Source organism: Antennarius striatus, chromosome 12 (genome assembly GCF_040054535.1).
Source record: "Antennarius striatus isolate MH-2024 chromosome 12, ASM4005453v1, whole genome shotgun sequence".
Taxonomy (NCBI): domain Eukaryota; kingdom Metazoa; phylum Chordata; class Actinopteri; order Lophiiformes; family Antennariidae; genus Antennarius; species Antennarius striatus.
Window position 1 is genome coordinate 6,173,000 of NC_090787.1, and position 15,011 is coordinate 6,188,010.

The 15,011-nt window shown below is 46.2% G+C and overlaps 1 protein-coding gene and 1 long non-coding RNA gene across 12 annotated transcripts in view; both read right to left on the bottom strand.

Moving 5' to 3' along the window:
* Positions 1 to 297: 297 nt before the first annotated feature.
* On the bottom strand, positions 298 to 2,632 carry LOC137605435 (uncharacterized). Its single transcript, XR_011037747.1, has 3 exons — positions 2,364 to 2,632; positions 1,352 to 1,457; positions 298 to 822 (listed from the first exon to the last, which is right to left on the bottom strand). It is a non-coding gene; the product is annotated as an uncharacterized lncRNA (long non-coding RNA).
* Positions 2,633 to 5,790: 3,158 nt separating this feature from the next.
* LOC137604872 (titin-like) overlaps positions 5,791 to 15,011 on the bottom strand; it is a 199,834-nt gene continuing 190,613 nt past the window's right edge. For all 11 annotated transcript variants that reach the window (XM_068329062.1, XM_068329063.1, XM_068329064.1 and 8 more), the window contains 3 exons: positions 8,784 to 14,801; positions 8,395 to 8,688; positions 5,791 to 7,022 (listed from right to left, as the gene is read on the bottom strand). In XM_068329062.1, coding sequence (XP_068185163.1) covers positions 6,730 to 7,022; positions 8,395 to 8,688; positions 8,784 to 14,801 — 6,605 coding nt within the window. In that variant the 3' untranslated portion in view covers positions 5,791 to 6,729. The remainder of the gene's footprint in view (positions 7,023 to 8,394; positions 8,689 to 8,783; positions 14,802 to 15,011) is intronic.

A 15,011-nucleotide genomic window follows, 5' to 3' on the forward strand; every position in this document is an offset into this window, starting at 1 on the left:
AGGTTAGGATCCGTCTGCAGGAGGTTGATGAAGTTTTGAATGACTCAACATCCTGGGTTCCAGCCTGTGTGCCTAAACGTGTACACCCTACAAACGGCCGGTCACGTACTGAGGGCCGAGTATGGCCCTTCACGTCTGAGACCAATACATCGGTAAGTCGTTCTTTGAAAAATATCGGAATTAAAACTACAGTTAGTCTTATTTTGCTTCATTAGGCATTCCTTCATTAATGCAGTAACATGACATATACAGGTACAACAAAGTCTAATATATTGTATTTGCGACACCTTGATTTTTATCTTATTAATAGACATGTTGAACATTTTTTGGTATTCACAATCCATTTCTGTTGACATATACAAGCATTTATTTACATAAAACAATACATCCAATAACAATAATGAGAAAACAGGGCCATCCTGTCAGGAAATCAACAACAGTTGTAATACTTGGGATTGAAAACATTGTGAAATAAATAGTTTTGTGTCCTTTTTCTGTAGATGGTGCAGACATCTGGCCTGTCGCCCCTTTGTTGGCTGGTGCTGGGGCTACTTAGGGTGCAGAGTCCGGGTTGTCATCCCAGCATGTGTGGTCCTTCACATACACCAGGAGTTTCATGAAGACGAAGGCCACTACGCTGGATTTAGACCGAGTCTTGGTTGAACCTGGTCATGCAGCTGGCAATGACCTCCTCCTTGTCCGGACGCCCACACTGGGCAGACAGATTCTCGGGGAGAGGAATGGACAACATCTCATTTGTGTATGGCATGGAGTCCACCAAGACTTTGTCACATATGAAGTCCAACATGTCAGATACAAAACCTGTTCAATAAAACACAAAGATCTTTACTGTTATTAATATTGTTTGATTCATTTCTTTGTTTGGAAAAATTGTGTTCAAAATACATCCTGGTACTTGCTACTAATTTATTTATTTGTATGGTTACTTTTTACTGTGTTTTGTTGCGAACAATTACTAACAGAATTTCAAAACATGTTTGTTTGAAATATTAAAATATTGCAAAACTAACAGAATGTTGGCTCTGTCTTGTGAGGTTTGACTCTGCATTGTCCCTTCAAAAAGCCTTTGGAAAGTGGATCTTGTAGAGGGGTACACCAAACGTAACGAAATAAGGAGCCAAAACAATATATGACATACATGAATCTGTCTCAATTTTTTTATACTAAAGTCTTCACTTACTGTCTTGCTGGAAAATTCTAATACACAACACTTTTTTACCGAACTACTATCAACACATGTGTATTCACTAACACCTGTAGACGACTATATTTAGAAAATTAGTGTAACCAATTTTATTAAAACATTGTATGGAATATGACTTGTACATACCTTTACTTCAATAGTGGGAATGAAGAGTCCTGCAGGACAGCTGTGTACCAACAGTATGAGTGTCCACTGGGTCAGTTTGGCCCCACACGTCCCTTGAAGCTGTAGGCTGAAAGGATGCACAAGGAAGAGGGACACTAATTTCAGGACACCAATGTTCTGATATTGGATAAGGAGGACAGACCTATGAGCGTTGTCGCTATGACGACCAGCAAACAATCGACTCTTAACACGTGCGCGCACACACACAATACGAAACAAAGCACAACTCCCTACGTAGCCTAGCATTAGCTGACTTTATTTATGCTGACAGATAACAGAAAAGAAAATATGAACCAACTTACTGTGTGTTTTAGTTTTATACTGTAGGTCCAGCACACACACAGGTGTGGGAGCGTGCGCGCACACACAAAGGAGACCTCCCTACATAGCCTAGCATAGCATGACTTCAAGCTAACAAACAATAAGAAAATATGAACCAAGTTACGTGTGTTTTAGTTTTATACTGTAGGCCAGCACGCACACACGTGTGGGAGTGCACACACACACACACACACACACACACACACACACACACACACACACACACACACAATACGCAAACGCGAAACAAAGGAGACCTCCCTACATAGCCTAGCATAGCATGACTTCATTCATGCTAACCGACAAAAAGAAAAAAGATCAAATGTGAGCCCAACTCTGGTGCGTTGTGCCTACAGTAGGTACTGTAGGTTTAGCACACACACGTTGTGCCTACAGTAGGTACTGTAGGTTTAGCACACACACGTTGTGCCTACAGTAGGTACTGTAGGTTTAGCACACACACGTTGTACCTACAGTAGGTACTGTAGGTTTAGCACACACACGTTGTACCTACAGTAGGTACTGTAGGTTTAGCACACACACGTTGGAGCGCACACACGCAAGCACGAAATAAAGCAGCACCACCTAATTAGCCAAATAGCAATTGATCACTCATGCTAACAGACAAAAACATAAACATGGTGAGACTTACCTGTAACCGGGGTGCAGGTCCTTGGTCCCTACGGTTGGGAGTGATCCTTGACTGAGGATCAGTCTCAGGCAAAGCCCCGTCTGGACTGACCCCCGTTGCTAAAACAGGCTGGACTGAAGTGGTTCACACACAAACAGACGAGCAGGAGATGTAGCTGCACAGAGCCATTAAAAATGAAATGTAACCACGGTCTCTTCTGTTCTTCATGGGATGGGATGAAAAATAAACACTGGTGTTGATTTGTACAATCAACAACTGAGTAACTACCTTGTCTCCTTCTCACTGACACAGACTGCTGCCTCACGTCTGACCTGGGGATGACCACGCCCTTGGGCGTGTCAACCAGTCCATATCGTCCACGCCCCTGAGCATGTCCACCAATCCATATCGTCCAATACTCTGTCCAATAGCAGAGTGCAAAGTCTGACGTCAAGGATGCCTGTTCTAGCAATCGAGTCGTTCAGAGCCATGACCTCCTAAAAGTCCAAATATCTATTGATGCAGGAAGTGCTTGTTTACCAGATTCTAGGAGTTGGTCGGGTTAGGGAGGACCACTATGTATATGTAGAGACCTGAAAAAGTGTGATTTTCATAATAGGGCCCCTTTAAAAAAAAAGAAAGTTTATGGAGTTTAAGGCATGGCGTGGGTGGTTGGAGAAGTTCAAAAGGAGGACTGGAATTCACTCTGTTGTTCAGCATCGTGAGATAGGAGCGCATGAACCAAAGAGGGAGCTGTTAAAAGGTAAATGATCATCATTATTATTCTTTACTCTATTCTTTGTTTTTTATGTTATGCACGACTTTCATTTATTGCTTCATGATCTAATCGTAACATGTATTTGTTACATGTTTTGATACATTTTTATGCTTTATAAAACATTTATGTCTGAATTTTGGGGGGCTTGGAACGGATTAGGGCATTTGCATGGAAAACGCGTTTCTACTTACGTTATTTTTGTACTTAGGTAATTTCTTCCGGAACCAATTTATTTCGTAAGTAGAGGTACCACTGTACATTGTCTCTGTGTCCGCGGGGGTGTTCTGGTTTGGGGATCTCCCCCCTCCTCCTCCTCCCTCAACTTCTTTGCTTGCTGCTTGTTGCTCTCTGCAGGGTGAGCTTTTTTCATATGTTTGTGTAAATTGGTGGTGTTACCACAGTAGCGGACCACTTTATAATACAAATCACACTTGGCACTGTCCTTTTTCTGTTGTTGTAAAGAAAAGTCCACACCGCGTTCCGCTTCTTGTTTGGCTCTGCCATTGCTTTAGGTTCCGGCTACTCTCTCACTATCCGGTCGCCCTCTCTGCCTGGCAGGCAGGATGCAGCAGGCCAGTGGCCAGGTAGGGGGAGGTGGCCAGGTAGGGGGAGGTGGCCAGGTAGGGGGAGGTGGCCAGGTAAGGGAGGAGCTAAAAGTGTGCCTGAGTCACTCACTCAGGCAGAGACTCAGAGAGTAGCAGGGGGCGCTAGGCGAGCGAGAGAAGGGGGTGCGCTATTTGCACAGAGAAGCGGCGCTTTGAGGAAATTGGTGGAGGAGCGAAGTATCGATCCCAGGACAATAGTGTCGATCCGATCCAAGTACTTGCTTAGTATCAATAATTTCGATATTTGGATCGATCCGCCCACCCCTACTGTCAGTGTTTCAGGAACTAAGCCGGCGCTGCAGGTTTGACGGACTCACCTGTTCATCACGCGGAGCTGGAAGCATTAACACCGTTTGAAATGTTGAACACAGTGTTGAACACATAAACAACAAGAGAGTGAGAACAGGATTAATGGAGCGCTCCTCCTCTGGCTGTTTCCTCCTCTATCTCTCCTTCGCAGTCACTCCTCCCTCCTCCTCTGCTGTTCTGACAGAACAATCCAACAAAGGTTGGAGAAGACGGAGCTGTCTCAGTACGATTATCCTCTGCTGAGTATCTCTGCCCGACGCTGATGTGAGGAACTCATTCACCTGCTGAGCCTCTCAGTTAGTTCTTTACTAACTACACACGTTCTGTCTCCTTCATAAAATGTCACTCTCCTTTAACAGGAAGTTGTTCTTCATTGCTTCTTTTCTCTAGAACATTCTGAAACGTGTTGGAAGCTTTTGCTGTATTTTAGGGAACAACAATAGGACACTTTCAAACCATGATTTATAGTCATAAACCAACAAGAAGCAGGTAGTAGCAGTTAACTGCTAGTAGCAGTTGGCATCAACCATCAGTCTGTAGCTAACTTGAGGAAAATGCAGGTTGTGGAGACAGTTTGAGGTCTAGGAGGACAAGATCAACCGTCCTGTACGTATCATCAGCATCCATGAAGGACAGCATCAACATATGATCCTGAACGCTGCTGGATACCCTGGGAAGGAGCAGTACTTAAGTCAAGTCCTCCTGTACTTGAGGATCAGCGGTACAAGCACAGGTACAGGTACTCTAACATTCACTGTGGATTGTTGGAGACACAAAATGTCAAGAAGTTGAAAAGTGTGAAAAACCCAATCCTTTCTTTCTGAGTTCCATGAAGTGAGTCTGGGGTCGTAGATTTTCATATGCAAGAAAAACAAATCCTAAAAATCATCTTTACCAAGAAACTCAAAAAAGAAGATTAGTAGAAATATCTAGATGCTAAAAGTGCTGACTCAGGTTAGCACCTTTACCCATGACTTTATTTTTCCGAGGGACACAAGAGGATGATTCCATCTCACCCTTCATCTCCAGAGACTCTGGTGTCTTTGCAAACATCAGATATTGATCATCAGTCCAATCAGAATCAGGGTACTTCTACTGGGTTCCGCTCTACTTCTACTCTACTTCTACTGGGTTCCGCTCTACTTCTACTGGGTTCTGCTCTACTTCTACTGGTTTATGCTCTACTTCAACTGGGCTCTACTGTACTTCAGCCCTCAGGCAGCATGAGGACTGGACTACACTGCCACCCTGAGGCCATAAAGTCAAACTGCATGTTATTCATACACCAACAAAAGAAGTTGTATGGATTCCTTTGTGGACATCAGACATTACTAATCAAGATTAATGACACCATTTATGATTTACACTGGAATATTGGATTAAAGACATTACTGTATATAATTCTGTAACATTTCTGAAATTCAAATGCAAAGTGCTGTAAATGCAAACATTTGTATTTCACCAGAAATCCATTTACGTCTGGTGAAAATTAAACGTACATGTTCAACCTGAAGCTTAAAGACTGTTGATGAGACGGCAATCTGTGGAGTTTTCCACTCCTCGCACCAAAAACCTGTACTTTACTCTTTTTGTAGTTTGGTGATCAATGATGACGGGACATGTTTGCATCAGCTATACTTCACTGTTACAAAGCAAGACTGGTAGCAGTTAGCCCTTGGCATTTAGCTAAAGATGTGACCTGACTTTTAGAGAATGTTTCGGCTCCTCCAGTGTAAAGAGAACAAAAGAGTCAGTGTGGTGCTGGCAATCATGCTTTATTAAACCAATAATAACTCAAGGAGGCTGCGAAAAGAATCAACACTAACAGTGACTGCAGTCAAACTGGAGGTGTGAGCGACCCCCCCAGTGCACGCAGCACCCGGGGGGGGTTGCATCAGCATCGCCCAGCTGGACTGACAGATGAACTAATCTAACACACACACACTTGGCAGACCTCCAGGAGACAGCTCTGCCTCTGCAAACAAGCACAGGATGGACTTTAGGATTGGCCAGGTTGATGGTACGAGTCCAGCCAGCGGTCGTTTGCCAGAAGCAGAGCACCAAACAAAACACTCGTGCTCAGGGAGTGCAGGCCGCTCGCACTGTGAGCATGTCATCAAATGGCAGTATGACCTAGTCAGTCAGAGGTGAGGTCCGGTCGTGCTGCTTACATGAGGGTAATGCAAACAGCAGTCAGGACCTCACGCTCTGGTTACAACAGCACTGCTCTACACCCCACCTACAGTGCCACCACGTCTCTGTTGAGTGAACATCAGCAGGGAGCCTCTCCACCTGCTGAGGCAATCTTAGGACTTCAACGTATCGTTGAGGCACAGAGTTTAGTTTCTCAGTTTAGCAGGGTATTCGTTCACACGGAACTTTCTCCTGCTAAACCACATTAGTTTCATTTAGTTTCAGTTAATATTGTCATAAATAACAATGCATACATTCCCCATAACCGTTAAAGTCGGCTATATACATTATGTACATGTCAAAGTCATAGTTGTCCAATATGGCACATTTTATAACAACGTTAGACTTTAGTCTAGTTTGGCATAAATTAATGTCAAGATTGGTACAAAAATAGTTCCTATTTACAAGAGACGTCCGGATCTTTTTCATGTAGATTCTTTCGCTCAATTAATAAATAAAAAGGCTGGAGGAGGGTAAAGGGGAAGATTGGAAGACATTTTTTTTACACTGATCGAATGCTGATGTGAACAGTCGCCATGTCTGATCCAAGCTCATTGGATAGTTTGAGGGTGTAGGTTCCAGCGTCTTCCTCCCTCACCCCGGTAATGATCAGGGTGGTCAGGTCCTCGGTGGTCTCGATGTGGAAGCGTCCTCCAGCGGTCACCTCGATGGTCCTGTTGCCACGGGACCACTCGATGTGTTTGGCATCGCCAGAGAAGGCACACGCCACTGTCAGGATTTTACCCGGTTCAATGCTGATATCTTCTGGTAGAGCCTCAATCCTGGGAGCAGAACCTAGAGAACACAGAGCATCTGCATCAGGTGGGAGAGCAGAAGGTTCTGGTCCAAAGAGCTCCAGTCAAACCAGTTGTTTTAATGTTGTCTCCTTGTGGAGTTCATGACTAGTGGTTCTTCTTTTTAAACCACTCAGTTACAAACGACCTTCAGGGTTAGGGTCGGGTCCCACCTCTTAAAGTCCAGTGGACTGATTTAAACAACTTTGGAGAACTGTGACCTGGATGAATGAGAACCTCCCAGATGATAGGTTCTACCTGTGCCGACTGGATGACCACAGTTTTACACAGCTGTGGAAATAAACTGTCAGGTACCGATGTTTCAAAAAGCAAAGTGATGGAACAGAAGAAGAATCAAAAGACCACCGTGTGGCTGAGACAGCATCGGTTCTTCTGGAGAACCAACCACAGAGGATTTGTGGATGGAGGAGGGCTCACATCCTTCTGTTTCTTCAGCCGTCCCAAACAGACTCCATGGTGCTGACCTCAGGGATCCGTGGGCGCCACACTCACCGCCAGGACTCCTCCATCTTCTGTCCATGAAGAACTTCCTGACCCCAAGCACACGGCCAATGCCAGCAGATACCTCCTGACGGCATTGGCCCTGTGCTTGGGGTCGTTGTCTGGTCGCAGAATCAACTGAGAGCCAACTAGACGCTTCCCCACGTATGATGGATACCTGTCTGCCTGCAGGCTTTGACAACCTTGCTGGGGGAGACCTTGCTGACAGTATCTCCTCCTGTCTTGTTGCTATGGTGCGTGATTGGGGACATGAACCCACCTCCACCATCTTGCTTTAGAAGCAGAGGTTGTATGTTCCTCCCCGATTTTGAAATCTCTTACTGCTGTTTGAAGCCATGACTCTGACGATCATCAGCTGGAAACATGATGTCACCATCAAACCCATCCTACCAACGAACCCGAGGAACCGATGCTGTTTTCAAGGCAACAGGTGGTCACCCTTAACGTGGATTCGATTTAGATGTTTCGTCAGATCACTTTGCATTTTGAAAGTTGCTAAAATTGAATTACAAATAAATATTTTTCCTTCTTCATGCATGCCTAAGACTTTTTTCACAGTATGATTTGATGAATTAACTCACCTGAGGAAGCACCTGGTCACGCACTACAGCTAACGTTAGCATGTTTAACTGAGGAAAGGCTTGTATGGATTATGTTAATATGCAATTTCTGTGCAATAGCTGCAACTAAATTTAGTGCTTCTAAACCTCTTAAAAACGTTTCACGACAGAGACCTGAGCGTTGAGTGCAGTTGCCATTTCCAGCGATGGGATCCGCATCAATGTAGTGCCAGAGTGGATCAAAAAGTACCTCAAACCTTAAAAACGTCACTAATTAAGAAAAGTTCTCACCGATGGCCCTGAATGATGACCCCTCCATGCGAGAAGACATCCCAGTGAGACTGCTGGAACTCATGGCGTATGTTTCTGACATCATGGAGGACATGCTGGACATGGACATGGTCTCAAACTTCATTTCAGCCGCCATGCTGCTGAAGGAACTGGACTCCATCATGGATGATGTCATTGCTTGCTGGGCGGAGGCAGAGAAGGACGATGACTCCTCTGATATGTGCTTTTCCTTCTTCATCATCATAGAGGAACTTGTGGATGATGACGACTCCTTGTGACTCAACATTCTTGATCCTGATGTGTACAAAAAAAGAACTTTAAATATTCAGATTTTATTTATTAGTGATAAATTAAATTAAATCTACTTGACTGCTGAAGCAGCTGTTTACCTGTTAGTGCCAGCTGCTGTTGGCGATAGGCTGTGATCTTCATGCGTATGGACTGGAACACCTGTCCAGTCAAGGAGAAGGAACTCTTGGACACTCCTCCCTCTGATGTCATCTCACAAACGTACTCTCCCTGATCACCATCGATGACATCATGGACCAGGAGGCTACAACAGCCCTCGGAGTTGTGCATTTCATGGCGGCTGCTCTGAGACAGCCTCCTTCCGTTGATGTACCAAACCACATCCCGAACACTGCTCTCACAGACGCAGGACATCCTCACAGAGTCCTCACAGGCCTCGACTGCTAGATGACTCAGAACCTTGGGAGGTTTTGGTGTTGGGGATTTGACAGTGGGAGGAGACACAACCCTCTTGGGGGACATGATGGGAGGAGGAGACTTCATCCTTGGAGGTGATTTAATTCCCTCGGGCATGGGGGACTTCACGGTTGGAGGTGATTTGATACCTGAAGGTTCTGGAGACTTGATCCCTTTGGGTGTTTTGATTCCAACAGCTTCCGGGGACTTTACAGCTCTCTGTGTTTTGATTCCAGATGGTTCTGGAGACTTGACACCTCGAATTGATTTTATTTCCTCAGGTTCAGGTGACTTAATGCCCTCTGGAGACTTGATTGATGGTGGTGACTTGTGTCTGGGTTCAGGAGATTTTACACCTCGTGGTGACTTGACTCCCTCAGGTTCTGGGGATTTAATACCCTTTGGTGACTTGACTCCTTCAGGTTCTGGAGATTTTATACTCCTTGGTGACTTGACTCCCTCAGGTTCAGGAGATTTTATACCTTTTGGTGTCTTTACTCCTTCAGGTTCAGGAGATTTTATACCCTTTGGTGTCTTGACTCCTTCAGGTTCAGGAGATTTTATACCCTTTGGTGTCTTGACTCCTTCAGGTTCAGGAGATTTTATACCTTTGGGTGTCTTGACTCCCTCAGGTTCAGGAGATTTTATACCCTTTGGTGTCTTGACCCCCTCGGGTTCAGGAGATTTTATACCCTTTGGCGTCTTGACGCCCTCTGGTTCTGGAGATTTAACACTTGGAGCTGGTGATGTTAAGACAGGTGCTGGCTCAGGAGACTTGACGCTCTGCGGAGATCTAATACCCTCTGGTTCAGGAGAGATCACAGTTGTTGATTTCACTGAAACCTCATGGGACTTGATGGTTGTCTCTGGTGACCTCACAGTGGGGACTGGAGAAGTCACAGAGGGTGATGTGACAGACATTTCTGGTGATTTAGCAGATGGTTCAGAGGGTGCTACAGGCTTGACCTCCTCTTTGGTCATTGGCTTGAGAATTGTCAAAGTGAACTGAGCCTCTTGTCTTCCTGCTGAGTTCTCGACCACCACTGTATAACTGCCCTCATCCGACATCATTACAGAAGAGATCTCCAGACTGGACTTGTACTGAGAAGAAGTGACCTGGACGCGCTGAGAGGAGTAGATGCTCCTGCTTTGGTGCATCCATGTCACGGTGGGTGCAGGTTCCCCATCAATATCACAGGAGAACCTGACTGCCTCTCCCTCTGCAACTGTTACGGATTGGGGCTTGGTGAGGATTCTGGCAGGAAGAGAGGGCTTCACCTTTTTGACCACAAACTCTTCAGCGACAACAGCTGACTTCAGTTTGGTTTCAGCATGTCTGCCACTCAGAGAAAACTTTTCAGATGAGAAGGAGGAATCAGATGACAAGTAGTCAGCAGAGGAATACTTGATTGAAGAGTCGTACCTCTCCGCTGACGAGTGCCTCTCAGAGGAGGTGGCGTACCTCTCTCTCAGGACTACCTCCTGTGTCTCAGTTAGCTTAGACTTACTCTCTTCTACCTCAAAGTGGGTCTCGGCAGCATAACCAGCCTTGAAGTGGGTGGTGTGGTAGTGGTCAATTCGGTTGACATCAGGGACATACTTTTTGGGAGCCTCGTCATCTCTCCGACGAGAGGAGAATGTGGTGTAGCCACCACCAGACACATCCAGGGTGGCGTAATCAGAGGCCTCTCCTTTGGAGTTGGAGCACACACAGCGGTATGTGCCGCTGTCCTCTTCCTGACAGTCCAGAATAATGATGGAAAGAACGCCACTCATGTTGCTGAAAACGTATTTCTGGCTGCTTTCAGAGATTGCACTTCCGTTGTGGAGCCACTTGACCTCAGCCTCTGGCTTTGCTTGGATGTTAAGGGTGAACTTCGTGTCTTGGCCAACTGGAATGCGATGTGAGCGCATCCTTACGGTCACACGGGGAGCGTGGTCCAGGCTGAAGGGGGTCTGGCTCACCACCTGATACTTCCTCTCAGACTTCAGAGCAGCTTTTCTGGCCTCATACCTGGACATGATATCAAAGCGGGCAGAGCGCTCGAATCTGGAGGAGGAGCGTGACGACCTCTCAACTGACCTGACAGGGCTGGGGGAACGGGGACGAGTCCTTTCAGGAGTAGGGGACCTTCTTGCTACAGTCTCTTCCTTTGCTTTCACAGAAGGCCTCGGAGACGGCCTGATCAGCTCGGAGACGGGACGCATCAGTTCGATGTAGGTGGGAGACAGTGACCTTCTCCTCCTCATGAACTGAGAAATGGTGCGTTTCTTCTTTGTCTCAACGGTTCCCACAGATTCCTGCCTAGCCTCTTCCCTCCTTCGTTCTTCATGTACCATGGCCCGGTGTTCAACACGAACAGGGCTGACAGTGGGAGAAGCTGAAAAGCCAAGCTCCAGTTCGTCCTCGAGCATAACTTTCTCCTCCTCCATTTTTCTCATGGAAATGTAGTCGTCCACTGGCATCAGCAGCTCTTCATCGCTGACATCTCCAACAGACCTCCTCCTGGATCTGTAGGAGGCCTCCGATTCGGAAGAGGGTGAACGACGTGCAGGCCTGACGGTCTCCAGATCATCCAGAGTGAGTTTTGGAATACGCCATCTTGGCCTGTACTGGTCTGTGATCCTGGGGAGGGGCATGACATAGAACTGCTCCCACCTGGAGAGTCGAATGCGTCTCTGTCTCTTTGGTACAATTCTCTCAAATCCTTCTGAAATAATGTACTGGTCTCTCAGCTTTTTGTACCACTTCATGTCAGAAAGAGCAACAAATTGTTTGATAGACTTGTTCTCTTCCAGAACCCTGGAATCATGCACCACGGGCTCAGGTATCTCATATGGCATGAAGATCCTCCTCTCTTTCTCCAGCCTCTTGGTTTCAGACTTCTCCTCGGTGATGCTGAACTCGCCCTCGACATTCTTGGTGCTTACCGCAGGCTTGTAAACCTCTGCAGCAAATTTCAGTGCCTCCTGGGCTGTTGGATTCAGAGGTACGAGCTCCTCAGTAGCAGCAATCTGCTGAGCCATCTTGTTAGTCTTCTCAATTTGTTTCTGAATATGTTGGTATTTCTCCTCCTCACTCTTGTATTCCCTCCTGGTGTAGGTAAGGCGGTTCACTTTCAGTGTTGCCTGGCAGCTGGCAGAACCCGCAGAGTTGGTTGCAGTAACCTTGTACACGCCAGAGTCCTCAAGCAGGGTCTCTCTAACATGCAGGACATGGTAGTCAGTGTCCTCCTGTATGACAACAGTCTTGTGACCAAACTGTAGTGGTTTACCATCCTTCTCCCATTTGAGAGTGGGACTTGGAATTCCTGAGACTCGGAGTTCGAAGCGTACGCTATGTCCTTCGACACACTCAACGTTAGCCAGCAGGCGTTTGAACATTGGCCTCATGGTCTCCTCAACCACAGGATGAGAAGTCACCGTGAGACGAGCTTTGCAGCTGTCTTCTCCAAACTTGTTGTGTGCCATGACAGTGTATTCCGCATCATCATTCATGTCCAGGTTGTGAATTGTCAGCTGGTACAGACCCTTGTCACTGGTGAATGTGTACTTGATTTCATTGTCATCTGGCTTGATTCGCTCTCCGTTCTTTAACCACGTCACTTGAGGCTCTGGGTGAACTGTAGTAGTGACACCAAAACGGACGTCATCTCCAATATAGGCAGTACGATTATAGAGTGGCAAAGTGAACTCCGGTGGTCTCTGGAGCATTTTGGTCTTGTCCACTCTCCTCCTTATTTTCTTAATGGAGCGACTGACATAGTGCTCTCTAAGGCTCCTCACTGTCTCAACAAAAAGTTCTCCGTAAGCGCTGTCCTCGCCATCGTCACTCACCACCTTGCATCTGTACACACCGTCATCACGCTCGTCGATGTCCTTGACATAGATGCTGGCAAAACCATTACTGTAAGTAATTTCATACTTGGGGCTTGCGTGGAGTTGACGGTTACCAAAGTACCATGATACCTGGGTACTCTTGTCATAGTTGGTGATGTTACAGGTGAATCTGACATGGCCACCTTCCTCAGCTGAGCCATGCATGACCGGGCCAGTGCGGAGACCATGGTACTCAGTTCCAATCTTCACTTTACCGATGGCCAATCCTCTCTGGCTCTTAAAAGCCCCGCCATAGGCTACACGAGATGCAGACACAATAGTGTCCATCCTCTTCACCAAACTTTGATAGTATCTTCTGTGTCGCAGTGTTTTAATGACTTTGTTGCTCACATGTTCAATCTTCATCTTGAGCCATGGGTGCTCCAGAGCTTCATAGGCTGTCATACGTAGCTTCCTGTCCTTGACTAGAAGCCTATCTATGAAGTCCATAGCCTCTAGGCTGATGTCCTTAAATGCTTCACAGTCAAAGACATATTCACAGTTGGAAATGTTCTCGATCATCTTGGTAGTGGACTCTGCCGCAAATGGATTCAGGCCACTGAGAAGAACATAGGCCATTACACCAACAGACCACATGTCTGTGGCTGTTGAGACCAGGTCATGTCGGTGGATCTCAGGGGCACAGTATTCTGGAGCTGAGTACGGCATTCTGATGTTTTCTCCTGGCACCAATAGCCTAGCTTCACCCATCTCAATAATCTTTATGATGGTGCTCCTCCTCGTGGTGTAGACAATGTTGTCTGGGCGAATATTAAAATGACCGAAGTTATGACTGTGCAAGAAGTTGAGGGCCGAGCAAACTTGCCGTAAGTAGCGGACAATCTCTTGTTCTGTAAGCTCAAAGTTGCTGGTGCCGAGGCGCTCAAAGATGTCAACTCCAGAAATGAATTCAAAGATGAGGATGATCTCCTCCATGCTTTCAAAGTATTCATGAAGGTAGATGATATTTATGTGCCTTGCAAGGTTGAGGGCCTCAATTTCCCTGAGAACCAATTCACGATCCATTCCTTTCACCTTGATGAACTTTGCCATGAAGGTCTTTTTTGTTGCAATCTCCACACAGCGGTAGACTGCTCCATACTGGCAGCGTGAAAGTTCCTCAGAGATGATGTACTTGGATGACAACTCCTTCACCTTGAAGACCAGTGCCTCCCCCTTGGTAATCTCTCTCATTTCATCCACTTCTTCATCGTAGTTCCTGATCACAGACTTGTCTTCTTTAGTGGTGATGGGTTCAGTTGGTTCTGAAGGAGGACTCAGGCCAAACTGATTCTCAGCAATGACTCGGAACTGGTACTTGGTTTTTCCAAAGATGTTAATGATAGTGATGCTGCATTCAGTGGTTTGTGCAGCACGGATCCATCTATCACCAGTGGTTGGACACTTCTCCACAATGTAGTTAATGATGTCGCTTCCCCCATCATTGGCAGGAGGCTCCCAGGTAAAGGTGATGGAATCACGAGCGATGTTGCTGACAGTAAGCCCCTTTGGCGCTTCAGGTATGTCAGCCACATTGACCTCAATCGTTTGTTTATCCATTCCAAACCTGTTCTTGGCGGTAATAATATAATATCCAGTGTCGGTCCTGCTCACTCCTTTCTGGAAGACCAGGGACGTGAAAGACCTGGTGGTGATGACTTGATGGTAAGGGGAGTTGGACAGGACCTCCTGACCCTTTTGCCAGGTAACTGCAGGCTCAGGCTTGCCAGAGATGGGGATCTTGATGGTGATATGATCACCACGAACGGCTTGGACTGCTCCCATTCCCTGGAGCTCCTTGGGAAGATGGATTTTAGCAGGAACTGAAAATAAAATGATAAAATATTAGTTAGAACTTTATCGAGATTTTATAATGAACTCTTTGCATAAAAATTCATAACCATGCCCAAATTGTAAGTCCATCTACAGAAAAGTTTGTCTCTTTTCTCAAAGAGAACCCTCATGCTAAATTTCACATCTCTTCTTTAAGTTCATGGACGGTAAGGTATCAGACGAGGACCTTTTTGGCTCTG